Source organism: Solanum verrucosum, unplaced genomic scaffold (genome assembly GCF_900185275.1).
Source record: "Solanum verrucosum unplaced genomic scaffold, falcon-dt-bn FXZP01000157.1, whole genome shotgun sequence".
NCBI classification, from domain to species: Eukaryota; Viridiplantae; Streptophyta; class Magnoliopsida; order Solanales; family Solanaceae; genus Solanum; species Solanum verrucosum.
Window position 1 is genome coordinate 513,034 of NW_026020185.1, and position 19,068 is coordinate 532,101.

The 19,068-nt window shown below is 40.1% G+C and overlaps 3 protein-coding genes across 3 annotated transcripts in view; 1 reads left to right on the forward strand and 2 right to left on the reverse strand.

Moving 5' to 3' along the window:
* Positions 1-550: 550 nt before the first annotated feature.
* Positions 551-925, forward strand: LOC125829341 (uncharacterized). The gene has a single exon (XM_049508578.1). The coding sequence runs from the start codon at positions 551-553 to the stop codon at positions 923-925; it is 375 nt and encodes a 124-aa protein (XP_049364535.1).
* A 1,000-nt stretch (positions 926-1,925) lies between these two features.
* LOC125829366 (E3 ubiquitin ligase BIG BROTHER-related) overlaps positions 1,926-19,068 on the reverse strand; it is an 882,037-nt gene continuing 864,894 nt past the window's right edge. Inside the window, exon 8 of the mRNA XM_049508595.1 lies at positions 1,926-1,935. The gene's annotated coding sequence lies outside the window, so the exon portion shown is untranslated. The remainder of the gene's footprint in view (positions 1,936-19,068) is intronic.
* On the reverse strand, positions 7,526-18,681 carry LOC125829342 (uncharacterized). Its single transcript, XM_049508579.1, has 8 exons — positions 18,540-18,681; positions 11,902-12,068; positions 10,832-11,201; positions 9,156-10,473; positions 8,667-9,030; positions 8,256-8,480; positions 8,056-8,201; positions 7,526-7,907 (listed from the first exon to the last, which is right to left on the reverse strand). The coding sequence occupies exons 1-8, from the start codon at positions 18,679-18,681 to the stop codon at positions 7,526-7,528; spliced, it is 3,114 nt and encodes a 1,037-aa protein (XP_049364536.1).

Consider the following 19,068-nt stretch of genomic DNA (forward strand, 5'->3'; position numbering starts at 1 on the left):
GGTGGATGGATGCAGGGGCACCTATTTAAAAGAGGGACTTGAACATCGCTTCCAGGTTCTAGTTTGGTTTCATCAGTAGCTCCATCATGCCATCTCAGAATGAGTCCATTTTGCACCATCCTAAGGCAGTTTTCCTTGGCTCTATAATGTCCAAGAGGCAAATCGATCTAGGGCTGCTAATTTCACAAGATATGGCCATGAGGGCCAAGCAGAAGCTGACTTCTCTGCCATTCCCAGTCTTGATCAAGGAGTTGTACCAGCATGCTGGAGTACCTCGGGACACTACAACAGATATTAAGGTTACCCTGTCTTCCTCTACTGATATTTGGTGTATTGAGGCCGAGTTCACATGAGAAGAGGTTGGCAGGAGGAGAGCAGCTCTGACAGATATTTCTCCGAAAGTTGATGTTGACTCGTTACCAGCAAAGGCACCTTTTCCTACTCTGGCCTCTGAGCCTTCAGGTACATCCGCTCCTTCCTCTTCTTCACAGGTCCCAGATTCTTCTTCTTTGTCCCAGTATGTCAGGATTATCATGCCATAATCCTGAAGATGGGACAGCTGGCCTATTTAGCGGATGTGAGGGCGGCTCGATGTGAGAGATCCATTCCAGAGATGATCAATAGTGTTATATTAGTTGCACTAACCCCCCTTAGGGCCTCTATTGATGATCTAGCTGCTAGAATTGCTGCTTGTGAGAGCAGACAGGGGGAGACATTCGAGGTTTCAGTTGTGAAAGCCGAAGTGGCAGATTTGAGGAAGGACGTAGACTATTTGAAGTTTACCAAGTTCACCTCATTGATGCGGGGTACTGATGACGAGGATGCTCCTGAGACCTCGGAGATTCCTCCGGCTACCACAGGAGATGCACAAAGAGGTAGCACAACCTATGAGGAGTCGGATGCTGAGATCGACGAGGAGCTATAGCAGTACATGAGGAGGAGATGATGAACAGCCGAGAGCAGAGCATATTTAGAGATTTGTCAGATCTTATGGAGATGATTATGCAGTCAGTGATCTAGACATTGCCGACTGAGACGTCCACAGCAGCCCCTAGTGGATCTAGCACTGCTATTCCCTCTGAGGTGACTCCGGGCACTGATGCCCAAGCTCATACTGCTACATCGAGTACTGAGGCCTTGAGAGATGGGGCGACTGTGTAGACATGACCTCTCTTTATCTCCCTCTCTGTCTTACTTACTTTTGCTTTTGGATACTTTTATTCACATTTGAGGACAAATTATTTTTTGTTTCTGGTGGGGTGATGCCTATCTTTGCGTATATCTATTTTGATTACATAGATATTACACTGCTTTGCGTGGACGTTTGAGCTTATGGCTCCTTTTATTTTAAATTGCAAAATGATTTTGACCCCGTCTGAAAAAAATTTCCACCTTTCGTGTGATGAATGTGGCTGTTCATTTGCAAAAATTTAAGTCTCAGTTCCAATCAATATCGATGAATTGAATAGTGATCTCAATCGAACGAACATAAATGTGCGGCTACGATGAGGCCAAATGAAGTTGCATAGACAATATGTGAACTCTTTGCATCTCGTTATGACTTGCCTTGTATAAAATTGATTCTCTTGAGATGATCGTTGCACACTAGCTAAAGTGTGGAGTCTTGTCTGACTTATAGTGTCAATGCCTAGTGTGATGAGCTTACCTGTGAACTGTGCATGATGAAACCTAGAATTTTCCCCATTGGTCCGGTCAACTAAGTGATGCTATCTCTTGATATAATCTTAGGCAACTTCTAAAAGTGTGAGCCAATTTGACATATACCTCGTTTGTGGTCTACCTTGTGAGTGTGTGTGAACCTCTTTTGAACACCCCTTAAACCTTACCTTCCTTTGGAAGAAACTGGATGAAACCTAGACCTTTCTTTATCCATTACCCATAATCCTCATGAATATGTGGTTAGTTGAATAGCCAACTTAGGCCAAAAGCCTAAGTTCGGGGTGTGGTGAAAAGAGAAGGCAACCAAGAAGTGCAAGAAAGTCCCTCTTACACGTGGCTTTGAGAAAAATGGAACCCCTCCATATATAAAAAAAAATGAAAAAGAAAGTTGTGGAATAAAGTACAAAAGAAATGGGGTTTCCAAACAATTAATGGGAAGTGAATAATAGAATGACTTATGAGCACTAAAGAAAATAATGATTGAATAGGAAAGGAAGTGTTGCGAGCACCACAGTTCATGAGGATGAAAGTCACTGAGCCTAAATGACCATACCTTTGCACTCAGCCCCATTACAAGCCTTGAAAAGACCTTTTTGATCTTGAGTGAGATGAAACAAATGTTGATTGGAAAATACGGGCAAACCTATGGGTGAAAACATGCATTGTGTTCTTCCTTGTGAGAGTGAGCGTTGCAATTGATTCTGGAACTTTAAATGATTAAACCATTGTGTGAATATAGAATCATTATTTGTGTGAGGGCATTTGAACACTATAGTTGAGCTTGAACTTGCATTTGAAGCAAGTATTGTGAGCATGAGAGTCTTCGATATTGGTGAGTCACAACTTGAATCTTTGAGTGCACATTTGATTTTTGCATAAGTAAATTGAGCCTTGTTGTGTGCATTCATGATTGATTCTTGTGTAGAACTATTCGAGTCACCCTTTTCGAATGTCTGAACTTGAGTTTGCTTGAGGACAAGCAAAAGTTTAAGTTGGGGGTGTTGATAAGTCCACAAATTGGGCTCATTTAGGGGTTTGTTTGATAGAATTAGTGTCCTCAAATGCATATTTGGTCTCAATATCTGATGAAAACCCTTAACTTTCAGGTATTTGGAATTTGAGGGAAAGCATAGACACTATTTAGCAAAAAGGAACAAAGGCAGCTGAAAGAACGAAGAATGAAGATTTGAGAATCGTCGAACCCATTCGGCGAATGGCCAAAAGCGTCTTATCCTCTCCTTTTGCTCCAATGTGCTGAGCCCTAAAAGAAAGGATCAAATCGGCTATGAAAAGGAGCAGTTGGTGTGTGATGTTTTGCGTTATCAACGACACAACTTCCAATTCAAGTGTCTACGATCGTAGATAATATAGTAACCCAACCAAGGGTTGGGATCGTCCCAAAAGAGTGATTTTGAGAATTTATAGAAAAATAAAATCTAGTTCTAACTAGTCATAACTAAAGACATTAACTAATACATTGTAAATTAAAGGGGGTGACACAAAGTGTCAAATATCAAATGAGGGTTTTGTCACAAATAAATAAAAATAGCAAATTAACAAAGGAATCTAAAAAATGAGAGGGGGATTCTTGGGATATGACCGGAATACGGGTTAATCTAAATTATTGGGTACATGCCTTCGATAGAAAAGTTATAGAGCACTAGTGACTAGGCTAAGCTTTATGTGAAAATAAGTTCTCTCTCGAGCAACTTACCCCGTTTCAAATGGGTAAGTTCCTCTCAGACATCCACTTGCCGCATGAAGGCCAGCCTACGCCCTACCCCACTCACTCTCTCGAGCTGAGTGTTAGGATATGGGACTAGGGATCACCCTCTTGGGTTGAACCTCATGTCGACCCACTCCTTAGGCCATCAATTTAGTGGTCTTAGTTTCGCGACCTCTCTCTTGAGCAAGCTGAAAACACATAAATAAACTTGTATTTGCACCTACAAATTCATTACATTCATACACAACCACTAAACGAAATCACAATTACACTACAAATAAGCTATCAGCAAGCAAGAACCCAACAAATATCTTAACCCATATTCGCTAAATCACATCCCAAGAATTGGGGTTTTTAGCCACACATCAAGATATAAAAATTTATACCTAAATGAGTTTGTATTCAAATGGGTATGAAGATTTAAGTCTTGTTACAGGCCAAGAATGAAGAATCCAAGAGACCCAACTCCATATCTTGAAGATGAAAACCCTCTTCTCTTTAGGGAGTCAATTCTGAGTCCTTCTCTCAATTAAAAGGGAAGGAAGTCTCTCCAAAACCCTCTCACTTAGAGCAAAAAGTACTATTCTATCTGGAAAATATAATAAATGTTCGACTCTCCAAAACTACAACTCTAACTAGTATTTATAGTTATTACAGATTTGTGCTGCAGAGGATCATTTGGCGCTATTAGTCAAAATCATCGATCGATTCAGCGATTCGCCCTTTGGTGTAGTTCGTCCCTGTCTTGAACCAACCTTCAGCATCGTCGTGCTCTGTGTCATTGGGCGACATAGTACTGCTTCGCGGAACTATTCGGCGATACGCCAACTGCTCCCTTTCTTCGCCGACTTGATCCTTTCCATCAGGGCTTAGCACACTGGAACAAAAGGCGAAGTAAGACCCTTCGGCGATTCGCCAAGTGGACTCGGCGATCCTCAGGATTTCGTTTCTTCGTTCTTTTTAGCCTTTTCGTTCCTTTTAGCGACGTAGTGTCCATGCTTCCACTAAAACTTCAAATACCTTAAACTTAAAGGTTTTTATCAAATATTGAGATAAAATAAGCATTCGAGGACACAATTTCTATTAAAATATAACCCCAGATGAGTCCAATTTGTGGACTCATCAACACCCCAACTTAAACTTTTGCTTGTCCTCAAGCAAACTCAAGTTCAGCCGTTCAAAAAGGGTGTCTCAAACAGTGCTACACAAGACTCAATCATGAATGCACACAACAAGACTCAATCTACTTATGCAAAGATCAAATGTGTACCCAAAGATTGAAGTTGTGACACACCAATATCAAAGATTCTCATGCTCGCAATACTTGCTACTAATGCAAGTTCAAGCTCAACAAAAGTATCTAAATGCCCTCACACAAAGATATTCCATATTCACACACATGAGTTGATCAATTTAAGATAAGGAATCAAATGCAATGCTCACACTAAAAAAGAGGAACATAATGCATGTTTTCACCCATAGGTTTGCCTTATTTTCCAGCCGACTTTCGATTCGGCTTACTCAAGATCAGAAAGGTATTTTCAAGGCTTGTAAAGGGGTTGAGTGCAAAGGTATGGTCATTTAGGCTTAGTGACTTCTTCATCCTCCTGAGATGTGGTGTTCTTAAAACGTCCTTTTCCGTTCCCTAATCACTTTTTCTTCTAGTGCTTCTAAGTCATCCTTTTAGTCACCTCCATGGATTGTTTGGAAACCCGATTTCTTTTGTACTTTATTCCACACAATTTTTATTTTTTAAGGGGTTCCATTATTATGCAACACCATGGGTTAAGGGAGACTTTTCCTGCACTTCTTGGCTTCTTCTTTTCCTTTTCACCACACCCCCAACTTAGGCCTTTGGCCTAAGTTGGCTATTTGTTAAACCTCAAATCAAGAGGATTGTAGGTAGTGGGTCAAGTAAGGTCTAGGGTTCATCAAGGTTCTTCCATAAAAGGTAAGGCTCAAAGGGTGTTCAAAGAGTTTCACACGCTCACGGGTAGGCCACAAAAGAGGTATACGTCAAATTTGGCTCACACTCTTTAAAGTTTCTTAAGATCATCTCAAGAGCATACCTTTCTAAATCAATCAGACTAACAGGGAAAATTCTAGGTTTATTCATGCATGGTTCAAAGCAAGCTAATCACACAAGGTATCAACACTTAAGTCAAACAAGACTACACACTTTTGATAGTGTGCAACGGTCATTACAAGAGAATGAATTTGATAAATGGCTAATCACAACGAGATGCAAAGAGTTCACATATTGTTTATGCAACTTCATTTAGCCACTCGTAGCCGCGCATTCATTTTGTTCGATTGAGAGAACTATTTAAGTCATCGGTATTGATTGAAACCGAGACATATTTTTTTGCAAAATAACAACCACATTCAACTCACAAGGGGTGGCAAAAATGTGCAAAAATTCAAAAATGAATTTTTTCGGAAGGGTCAAAATCATTTTGCAATTAAAAGTAAGCGGAGCCTCAAGATCAAACATCCACAGAAAAGCAGCATTTACCAAAATTTAAAACAGAACAACCCAAATATATACACAAAACACAAGTATCAGCACAAAAGGTGTGGGCCTCACCCCACCACAAATAAAAGGATTTGTCCTCAAATGCAAATAAAATGAAAGATAACGAAAGACAGAGAGGGAGGTAAAGAGGGGATCATGTCTACATAGTCGCTCCATCAGTCTGGGCATCAGTGCCAAGAGTGTCTTCCAGAAGGACATGCATAACGTTTTTGTGTTGCAAAAGGGAGGATTGAAATGCTAAGCGGCTATGCAATCCAAGTCCAAGCACAATTCAACAACTATAATGCTTAATCAGTGCAATACATATAGAAACCGGAGTGCAGGCGTGATTTTGGATAGATAAAAAGTGAGGGAAAGTGAACAAAGTTGAAACTTTTAAACCTTTGGCTTGTAAAAACTGTCCTGTTTTTGCCCACTTGGCGATATTAGTCAGGTTTGCCTACTCACTAGGTGGAACGCCAATTGTTTAACTTCTTTCGCCGAAATTCACAGTGCCACTAGTTTACGGGGGGTCCAAACGGCGATTTCCATCTTGATCGCCAACATGGTCAGCGATTCACCAATAATTTCCAAAGTTCACCGAGTTTTACAGACTCCAACGTTGATGATGTTGTGAGTCAAATGGTGGACAAGGTTGGATTCGCTAACGCCTTCGGCGATTCACCAACTAGATCTTTTGTTTTCCATCCTTCACTTTTTCGAACATGTCTCATACTTCAACCTGTACAAACAACACACTATTATTTCACCAAGAAATAAGAAGCAATTAAAGGTGTTTTGGGTTGCCTCCCAAGAAATGCCTTAGTTAACGTCACGGCACGATGCAGCAGCGTCTTTAGGCGTCTTCCAGATACACTACTTCAACCAATAAAATCTCTTGACAATTCCCAAGATATAATTTCAGACGTTGACCATTTACTTTAAATGGAGGTCTTTCTTGATCTTCAACTTCTATGGCACCATTGATGAACACTCGCGTTACTCTAAACGGTCCAGACCATTGGGATTTGAGCTTTCTGGGGAAAAGTCTAAGTCGGGAGTTGTATAGCAAAACCCAATCGCCTACCTTGAATTCCCGCCTGAGTATCCGAGCATCATACCATTTCTTCATCTTCTCTTTATAGATGGTTGAACTTTCATATGATCTGAGTCTAAATTCATCCAGTTCGTTCAGTTGATCTACTATCTCCCTTAAAGTTTTTTACCAGTCCAAATTTAAAGCTTTCAATGTCTACAATGCTTTGTGTTCTAACTCGACGGGCAAAGGACAAGCCTTACCATAAACCAACTGATATGGAGACATCCCAATAGGTGTTTTGTAAGCAATTTGATATGCCATAGTGCATCATCGAGTTTCCTAGACCAGTCAATTCTGTTGACATTTACTATCTTTGCCAAGATGATTTTGATTTCTCGATTTGACACTTCTACTTGGCCACTTGTTTATGGATGATATGGGGTTACTACTTTGTGTTTCACCCCATATTTGCTCAGTGCCATTAAAAACCACTTATTGCAAAAGTGGGATCCCCCATCGCTAATGATTGCTCTCTGAGTGCCAAATCTTGCGAAGATGTAGCATTTCAGAAATTGGACAACGTTTTTCCTTTGTTGTTTGGAAGTGCGATGGCTTCCACCCATTTGGAAACATAATATGCAGCCACCAAGATGTATTTATTTCCAAATGAGCTCACAAAAGGACCCATGAAATCGATACCCCATACATCGAATAACTCGACTTCTAAGATAAGCGTGAGAGGTAATTCGTATCTTCTAGATACTCTGCCTTGCTGCTGACATTTAGAGCATTTCTTCACAAATTCATGTGCATCTTTGTACAGGGACGGCCAGTAGTATCCACTTTGGAGAACTTTAGCGGCGGTGTGAATGCCACCATGGTGACCTCCCACTTGAGATGTATGACAAGCATGGAGAATGTCTACTGCTTCTTCTTCCGGAACACACCTTCTAATGACATGGTCAGCTCACTCTCGGAACAAGTATGGTTTATCCCAAAAGTACTTTTTAACATCGAACAGGAACCTCTTCTGTTGGTAGAAGGTCAACTCATCGGCATCAGCCCACACATAATGTAATTTGCAAATTTGCATACCACGACGTATGTTTGAGAGATATTGCAAAAAACTGTTCATCTGGGAAGGAGTCGTCTATGTCGACTTCATGCTCAACATTTTCCCTTGCTTCCAACCTTGATGAATGATCAGCCACTTGATTTTCGCATCCTTTTCGATCTTTTACCTAAAAATCAAATTCTTGTAATAGCAGTACCCACCTTATCAAGCGTGGTTTTACATTCTTCTTTCCAATCAAGTAACGGAGTGCAGCATGATCAATATACACAATTACTTTGGTGCCTTGCAAGTATGCCTGGAACTTTTCAAATGCATAGACTAATGCAAGCAACTCTTGTTCAGTGACCGTATAATTTTGCTGGGCACTATTTAGAGTCTTACTTGTGTAATTAATTGGGTGGAATAGTTTGTTTCGCTTTTGTCCCAACACAACCCCAATGCCATCCTGCTAGCATCACACATTAATTCAAAAGATTCGGACCAATTAAGGCTGATGATAATTGGGGTGGATACTAGTTTTTCTTTCAAACAATGAAATGCAGCCATACAAGCATCATTAAAATTGAATTTCACTTCCTTCTCTAAGAGTTTGCATAATAGGAGTGCAATCTTTGAGAAGTCTTTAATGAACCTTCTGTAAAACCCTGCATTCCCCCAAGAAGCTGTGAACACCCTTCACTGAAATCGGCGGGGGTGATTTCTCAATGACCTCAATTTTTTCCTTGTCAACTTCCATCCCCTTTTGCGACACCTTGTACCCAAGAATGATACCTTCCTTCACCATAAAGTGGCATTTCTCCCAATTAAGAACCAAATTCGTTTCCACGCATCTTTGGAGGACTTTCCCTAAGTGTGTCAAGCATTCTTCAAGTGTATCTCCTATGACTGAGAAGTCGTCCATGAATACCTCCATAGAGTCTTTGACCATATCTGCAAAACTAGACAACATGCAACGCTGAAATATTGCTGGGGCATTCCATAGCCCGAATGGCATCCTTTTTAATGCAAATTTTCCATAAGGGCAAGTAAAAGTGGTCTTTTCTTGGTCTTTCGAAGCAATAGAGATTTGATTTTAACTAGAGTACCCATCCAAAAAACAATACACCCTCTTTCTAATAACCGATCAAACATCTGATCCATAAAAGGCATTAGAAAATGGTATTTCTCAGTCCATGAGTTGAGCTTTCGATAGTCCATGCATACTCTCCACCCAGTCACTTGTCTTGTAGGCACAAGTTCTCCTTTTGTATTTGGGACTACGGTTATACCTCCCTTTTTCGGTACACATTGCACCGGACTTACCCACTTACTATCTGCAATAGGGTAGATTACTCCCGCATCTAGCAACTTAATGATCTCCTTTTTCACTACTTCTTGCATTGGAGGGTTCAATCTCTGTTGATGTTCCACACTAGGTTTACATTCATTGTCGAGCCGAATCTTGTGAATACAGATGCCCGAAGAAATTCCTACTATATCGGCGATTGTCCGTCTAATAGATTTTATATGCTTCCGCAGTACTTCAATGAGCAATTGCACCTGACTTTCAAGCAAATCTGCTACGATAATCACTGGTAGAGTATTATTTGCTACTAAGAAAGCATATTTGAGATGAGAGGGTGGGGCTTTTAACTCCAGATTTGGTGGTTCTTCTGTTGATGGCTTTGCAGGAGGACTTTCTCTATTTTTCAGGTCGATATCCAACTTGATTGGATTTCTTGAGTATGCTCTTAATCCTGATAAAGCAGCTACCACTTCCTCGTAACCCTGAACTGCGGATTCATCATAATTGGCAAGTACAGATTCAAGGGGTTCATTCTTACGCATTAAATGACTCACATTTGCCACTACCTCATCTATCACATTCTTAGTAGATACCACATGGATATTACTTGGTTGCTTCATATATTTATAGATATTGAAGGTTACCTCATCATCGTTCACACGGAAATTCAATTTACTGCTTTCAACATCCACCAATGCTCTCCCGATAGCTAAGAATGGCCTTCCCATTATAATGGGGATTTCAGCATCGATCTCACAATCTAGAATCACAAAATCAGCCAAAAAGATGAACCGATCCACTTTTACCAATATGTCATAGAGTATCCCCACTGGGCGCTTGATTGATAGATCAGCCATAAGGAGTATCAATTTGGTTGCCTTTGGTTCACCCAAACCAAGTTTCTTGTATATTTCATAGGGCATCAAGTTGATGCTTACTCCTAAATCGCAGAAGGCTCTAGCGAATTGGATCATGCCAAATGTGCACGGGATTGTGAATTCCCCAGGATCTTTTCTCTTAGTGATTGAATCATTTGTCATAATTGCACTGCAACTATGGGGCACCTCAATCGTTTCATAGTCCAAGCTCATTTTCTTTGTAACTAGTTCTTTCATGAATTTGATGTATCTCGGCATTTCCAACAATGCTTGTACTAGAGGAAGGTTAATTGATAAGTTCTTGAATACTGACAAATTTTTTTTGAACTTCTCATCTTCATTCTTCTTTTTCAAACGTTGGGGAAATGGTGGAGGTATCTTGGGTAAAAGGTGTGTGACTTTTGGAACTTGAACTTGTTGCTCTGCTTCCTCCTATGGTTCTTTAGTGAGGTTTTCTCGAATAGGTAAATCTTGCTACTCCACACCTTAGATCTTCATGTTTTTGAGGATCCTCATCTTCCATAACATTCCCTATTGCCACTTTACCGCTACGGGTAACTACAACCAGCTCTCTTTCAATTTAGTCCATTGGTGTTTTAGATGTTAATTGAGATGATAATAGACTCAATTTACCTTCCAGTATTTTGATGGCATCAACATGAGAATTCACTTTACTATTCAATGATGAAAAGTCATATTTAATCCCTTTAAGAAAATCATCAGAGCCCTCGACTTTATCAAGTATACGCGATAACAAATCATTTACCCGAGGACTACTTGCACACCTTTTAGATTTCGGGCTTTTACTCAAGTGAGTATGGTCCTCCTCCTGATCATCCTGCTCAGCCCCATCTTGCCAACATCTCCTTTGTTCTTCACCACTATAATAGTTCCAACCTTGATTCGCACCCCGCGGTTGATAGCGTGAGTGGAAACCCACCTCGTATCTTATAGAGTTCCAACCTTGATTCTCCCCCGATCTTGAGTAACCGGTAGAAGAACCCTCCTCAACTCAAAATACTCCATGTGTCCCTTGCATATGTTCTTGTAGGATTTCCATTTCAGATAACATCTTTTTGATGTTTTCGTCCCTTTCCCTTTCTTTTTCGATCTGTTCTTGCATTAACTGGAAGCATAGTGGGGAAACTTGATCATTTTTGGTATACCATGCCTGGTTTACTTTAGTCATACCATCTAGGAGAAATGAGGCTACTTCAACTGATTGTAACAGTATTCCTCCTTGCACCAATTGATCAGCTATCCCTTTATTAACCCAGTCCAGACTACGGTAAAAGTACTGGAGCAGCAATTCACCTGGCAGTCCATGCATTGGGCACTTACGCAAAAATTTCTTGAACCTTGTCCATTACTCGTGAATTGGTTCACCCTCCTTTTGCTTGAAATTTTGAATATCATCTATCAACTTCATCATTCTCGATGGAGGAAAAAATCTTTCGTGAAATGCCATAACCAGCTCCTCCCATGATTTAATGGAGTTGTTGGGATGCTCAACCAACATTTAGTAGCTCCCCCAGTCAATGATAATGGAAATAAGTGAAATCGTATGGATTCTTAAGATAGGTTCTTGAATGATAAAGGGGTGCACACTTCCACAAAGCTTCGTACATGTTCGTGCGGATCTTCATGCTCTAACTCTCCAAATAAACCTCTTGAATGTATAAGTTGGAGTGTTGCGCTGGTACCTCGAACATTACATTTCCGTCAACTTGTGGGAAGCAAATTTCACCCATCTTGACCACGTTGGAAGAGTTATAAACACTATTAGCATCATCAATGTTGTCTCGATGAAAAACACCACCCGTTGAGTGGCCCGCTTGGCAGCTATTCTCCCCGTTTGCACTCATATGTCCTGTGATGGCACACAAATACTCAAAACAAAACTGAAAATTAGGTAAGTTGGACTACAACTAAGAAGAACAAGAATTCTATTAATCTAAAAATTCTCAAATAACACTAGTCCCCGGCAGCGGCGCCATTTTGATGTTTTACATAATCAATGACACAACTTCCAATTCAAGTATATACAATTGTCGATAGTTTAGTAACCCAACCAAGGGTTGGGATCGTCCCAAGAGAGTGGTTTTGAGAATTTATAGAAAAATAAAATCTAGTTATAACTAGTCGTAGCTAAAGACATTAACGATTAAACACATTGTAAATTAAAGGGGGTGACACAAAATGTCAAATATCAAATGGGGGGTTTTGTCACAAATAAATAAAAAGAACATATTAACAAGGGAATCTAAACAATGAGAAAGGGATTCTTAGGATGTGACCGGAATACGGGTTAATCTAAATTATTGGGTACATACCTTCGATAGAAGAGCTATAGAGTAATAGTGACTAGGCTAAGATTTATGTGGAAATAAGTTCTCTCTCGAGCAACTTACCCCGTTTCAAATGGGTTCCTCTCGGACACCCACTTGCCGCATGAAGGGCAGCCTACGCCTTACCCCACTCACTCTCTCGAGATGAGTGTTAGGATATGGGACTAGGGCTCACCCTCTCGGGCAGAACCTCATGTCGACCTACTCCTTAGGCCATCAATTTAGTGGTCTTAGTTTCGCGACCTCTCTCTCGAGCAAGCCGAAAACACATAAATAAACTTGTATTTGCAACAACAAATTCATTAGATTCATACACAACCACTAAATGAAATCACAAATAAACTATCAGTAAGCAAGACCCAACAAATATCTTAACCCATATTCGCTAGATCACACCCCAATAATTGGGGTTTTTAGCCACACATCAAGAGATAGAAATTTAAACCTAAATGAGTTTAAATTCAAATAGTTATGAAGATTTAAGTCTTGTTACAGGCCAAGAATGAAGAATCCAAGAGACCCAACTCCAAATCTTGAAGATGAAAACCCTTTTCTCCTTCAAGTCTTCAAAACCCTCTCACTTAGAGCAAAAAGTACTATTCTATCTGGAAAAAATATAATAAATGTTCGACTCTCCAAAACTACAACTCTAACTAGTATTTATAGTTATTACAGATTTGTGCTGCAGCGGACCATTCGGCACCATTAGTCGAAATCACCGATGCGATTAGCCCTTTGGTGTAGTTCGTCGCCATCTTGCACCAACCTTTAGCATCGTCGTGCTCTGTGTCATTGGGTGACATAGTACTGCTTCGTGGAATTATTCGGTGATACGCCGACTCCTCCTTTTCTCCGCCAACTTGATCCTTTCCTTCAGGGCTCAGCACACTGGAACAAAAGGCTAAGTAAGACCCTTCGACGATTCACCAAATGGACTCAGCGATCCTTAGGCTTTCGTTTCTTCGTTCTTTTCAGTCTTTTCATTCCTTTTTGCCATGTAGTGTCCATGCTTCCACTAAAAATTCAAATACCTGAAAATTAAAGGTTTTTATTAGATATTGAGATAAAATAAGCATTCAAGGACACAATTTCTATTAAAATATAGCCCCAAATGAGTCCACTTTGTGGACTCATCAGCGTGTCACCGAGCAGTTCCGTAAAGCAGTACTATATCGCCCAAGGATCCAAAACACGATGATGCTGAAGGATAGAGCAAGACGGTGATGAAACCTACCAAAAGGCGGATCACCGAGTTGATCGGCGATCCGGACTAACTTTACTGAGTGATCCTTCGCAGCACATTTTCTGAAAGTTATAAATACTAGTTCAATTTTTATTCTTTGTAGTGAATTTTTAATTGTATTATGGTTAGAATACAATTTTGGGAGACATTATTCTCTCTAAGTTTGGAGAGGGTTTTGAAGAACTTGAAGATTTAAAGGGTTTCAACTACAAAATTTTGGACTTGGGTCTTGTGAATTCTTCACTTTTGACTTGTCTTAAGACTTAATCTAGCATACCCATTGATGGAAACTGAGATTGGTAGACATTTTTACCTCCTTTGCACGAGTCTAAAACCCCAATTCTTGGGGTGTGATTTTGTGAATATGGGTTAGATTATCTGTTGGGTCTTGCTTGTTGATGGTTTATTTGTTGAGTAAATGTGATTTCGTTTAGTAGTTGTGGTGGAATTTAATGAAATTATAGTTGCAGATGCAATTTCACCTTTATGTTTTCTAGTTGCTCGAGAGAGAGGTCGTAAAACTAAGACTACTAAATTGATGGCCGGTGGGAGTGGGTCGACATGAGGTTCAGCTCGAGAGAGTGAACCTTAGTCCTTCTCCCACACACTCAGGTTGAGAGAGTGAGTGGGCTAAGGCGGAGGCTGTTCTTCATGCGTCAAGTGGGTGTCCGAGAGGAACCTATTTGATTCGGGGTAAGTTGCTCGAGAGAGAATTTACCCCCACTATAGTCTAGCCTAGTCACAAATACTCAACAGATTTACTATCAAAAGCATGTCCCCAATAATCTAATCTAACCTATATTCCTATCACATCCCAAGAATCCCATCTCCATATTCGTATCTCTCTTCATTATTGTTGATTTTGCTCTTTACTTGTTTACAAACCCCCCCCTCCCCCCCCATTGATAATTGATACTCATGTCAAATCCTTTAATTTGTTATGTCTTCATTCGATAAAGTTTTTAGCTACGGTTAGCCTTAGCACTTTTGCACTTAATCACAAATTTTCAAAAACCACTCCTTTGGGACTCGACCCCAACGCTTGGTTGGGTTACTTTACTATTGTACGATCGTAGACACTTGCATTGGAAGTTGTATCTTGATTACACAAACATCGGGCACTGAATGAGAGAGCCGGACTTCCATTCCCCTGTCTGATAGGGAAATTATATTGACAAGAGAGCATTCCTCCAAATAACCTAGTTGATAGATGGGGTGAAGCATTCAGACTCATCCAAGTTTCTAAGATTAAAGATGTCAGGAACCATCTCTTTGATGTGAAATCTGCAGTTGTAGGTACCTTAGTTGTTGTCCCTCACATACTAATTGACATCCCACATGTAGATAAAGGTCTAAAGCAGGGAGATCCATCACAGCCTTCCACAGAGGCACCACCACCTCCAGCTTCAGGCTCCGAGGCTCCAGGTACCTTTGTCGTTATCCCTATGCTATTTCTTGAGAAATTGGTTGTAGATCAGCGCCAAACTAGGACCTTGGTCGACTAGATACTCAACAGGATGCCTCAGCTGATACAGAGAGATGTGTTAGTGATACGCTCAAATTACACCTCCTTAAAGAAGTATAAGCGATCATTATCAAGTAAAGAACCCAACTTGGAGGTTGGGGTCGATCCCACGAGGAATATGGTTTAGACTTAAACTTAACTTACAATTATATTCTTTTAGTCAACGTACTTCCAAAACAAGTAATTAAAGGGGGAAAGATTTGTGAAACAAATTCTGGAAATTATGTGAACAATCAGTGAGTAAGATTCAAACTTTAGTTGTTATCAAGATGAGAGAGAAACTAGGGTGTACGTGTTCCCCATAAGCTCAAAACACGGTAATCCTAGTAATAGTAATCATTTCCTAGTGTATTACATGCAAAGTGATATGTTAGGTATCTTTAATTCCTTGGTCCGGCAACTAGAGAATTTCACCCCGTACCTTGGTCCGGCTATGTGTGTATAATTTACTAACCCTTACCTTTACCTCATATTAGACATCACATCGATGTATGGCTTAGTTTTCACCCTCGCACCAATTGACATTAGACTATTAGATAGTATCACACTAAATATATGTTGATAATTCTTTTCTTATTAACTACCTCCTTGGTCTGGCAAGTAGCAACAAGGAAAGTTCTATTGTTTGCAACCGCTAAAAAGATTTTTAAACGAAAGAATTATCAATACATGCAATAACACTATTCAAGAATTACTTAGTTACTATTCATACTTTGTTAATCGCCCATAGTTCCCACAACCCTAGTTGTGGATTTAGTTACCCATAGTAGCAAGAACACAATTCATATTTTTAGATGAAGAAATCATGAACTTACGTAATGAGAGGAATAAACCAAGAATCTCAACTTGAATTTTAAAGTCAAAATCTTCAAAACGAACTTAGGAAATCAAGAATTACTAAAACTGCAAGTTAATCTCCAAAGCCAAAAACTAGAACAAAAGTAATAAAGTCTAACCCCTAAAAACGAGGTTTACATGCCCTATATATATAAAAAAACAAGTCCCAACTAAAAAGAAAACGAAATAAGGAAATAATGTTTCAAGACGCGATTTTGATCTACGATACTGACCTACGGACTATGGATGACCTACGGTCCGTAGGTCCCTTCCGTGGTTTAGGACTTAGGCAAATTTTCCAACTTCAAAAATATTCCTCTCTGACGAAATCGACGGATCAATAGTACGGATCGTGGTTCAATCCACGGTCCGTGGATCCTCCTATGTAGCTCCATACTAAGAATCTTCAAAATCAGGTACTAGAACCCCCTCTCTGAATCATTTGACGGACTTGCAGGTCGGCCCATAGGTCGACCTACGGTCCATCGTTTACAGTTGTGGTTCCACACTTGGTCAAGAATCCCCTTATTTTCCTTCAGCCTTGCTTGCCCATCTACGTCTACAGTCTACGGGGCATGACTGGACCTACAGTCCGTAGTTCACGTCCGCAGATGCCCTTTTCTGCACATTCTTCAGTTGTATCTCTCAACTTCCAGTCCGATCTTATTTCTTGCAAACATGATAAAAATAAATTAATACCAATACAAAATGGTCCTAGACACACACAACTCTTAAGTGAAATGTATAAAAAATACCGTAAACTCATGGTATATCAACACCCTCAACTTAAATTCGTTGTTTGTCCTCAAGCGACGCACTAAGACTCTAAACGACACTTGTATAGAAGCACGTATTTAAGCTCAAGCAATCACATGGCTCTCTATCCCGACTATCTTTTTGAGTGCAAATCATTTCTCTTAGACTCAACAAGCTAACTCATGCGGATAAAAATATGACAAAGATCGACCAATCAACACACAACATACACTTTTTTGGCTATCACCAAGGTACCAACTATTCGACAATGTAACTAGTGCCCTTACTTCAAACGAAATCCCTTTTTCATACAATTAATATGATTTTGAGTACAAGGATTCATTCAACACTCACACTCAGAAATAATTCAAGTACAGTTAGTGCTCAATACCATAGGCTTGCCCTTATTTTCACTGCTTAGACTCTCCAAACTAGTTGCTAGGATCACTATAGGACTTTTCTTATCTTGTAACGTAGGCTCGGGGGAAGGTGAGGAACATTTAGGTACTTTTTAGTGACTTTCTGCCCTCCTTGACATTACATTGGCTATTTACCTCTTCCTTGACCTATTTTTGGCAACTTTTCATATAACTTTCTTTCCCTTCTTTCTTTGCAACATGGATGTGACTTTTGACTTTTTTTTATTCTTTTTATTTTTCACTTTATTCTTTTTCTTTTATTTCTTTCAACACTTTTCTTTTGCTTCTTTTACACAAAGTCACATCCTCTTTCATACTTTTTCTCTTTTCAACACTAAACTTTTTTCATACCCTTTTTTCCATTCGGTTTCCTTTTTCATAGCCACCCTCAACTTATGCATATTGCATTAGTTGAGGTGCACAATGTTCGATGTCGGACCAGGGCTAAGATCAAGGTAACTTTTGGGCATAGCCACCCTCAACTTCGACTTTTGGCCTAAGTCAAGGTGCACATGTCCAAAGAGGGACCGGGGCCAAGACAATGTTTTTAAGGGAAGGTGAGTTAGGTAAATCAAAAGAATTGGTCAATTTTAGGCTCAAATATTTGGATCAAAAGGGAATAATGCTATCATTTGGTTAGATCATTTTAGGCTTAAGTGGACTAATTTGAACAATGGCCTATAATCACTTCCTAACTTCTAGCCTATATTATCTTAGCACGAACAACAGGGTAAGTTCTAGATTGGCACAAAACTATCTGAAGAATCAACCATTCTCACACACTCTTGGCTCATAGTTTTCTTATCAGATTACCCAGTTCAAGTTTTTAGCTTAAGTCATGAGACCAAGTTGGTTCTTTATCATGTCATACTCAGAGCCAACACATTCAACTCATTGCAGCCTACATATTTTAGCACATTTCACAAATTTCGGACGGGTATCATTTTTCTTTCTTAATTATGCCATCATGCTTCATTCTTTCTCATGCTTCTACACATACAATCCTAACACTTGCCAGTTCAACATAAATTAAACAATCGCTTGGGGAAAAAGAACACGTACAAGAAAACCCCAAGAAAGGATAATAAGTTGGGTTACTCAGACTTCACCCTATCACTCACAATCCATTTACCCCACCCCTAATAAAATAGAGTGCAATTGTCCCAAATGAACAAAAATAAGCAATAAAGAGTAGGGTGAAGGTGAAGCAAACCTGTGGCGCGAATGTACCGAAGAACAACACTTGGGTCACCCTCAATAGTGCCCACATCATCTATCACAGCACCATCAGTAGTGCTATCGGTCACTCTAACTGCACCATCAGTGGTGCTAACATCATCTCCCACAGGAGTCATGGCCTTAGTGGTGGGCCTAGAAATTGAGGCTCTAATAATACTCTCACGGGCCCTTTGCTGGCGCAACTCCTCATCTACAATAGAGGCTCTCCTAACCTACTCATTCAGCTGGCATTCCCACTTCCTAGCTCGAGCATCTTCAGTGGTGTCAGAAACGTTACTAGAGCGGTGCCTCTTCCCTCGAGCACGGGTGGGCTCAAACTATGTTATGTCATCGTTGAATATGGCATCAAGCACAGTTTTATCAGCCAATGCAAAAGGTGTAGAATCTGGCTCATCTGTGGGAGGGGCTATGATGGCATCAAGGTCGGCCCAGACACTTTCCAACTCAGTCAAGATAGAGGAGAGATCTGTGACAGGAGTTGGTCGTGCGAGGACTCTCTATTC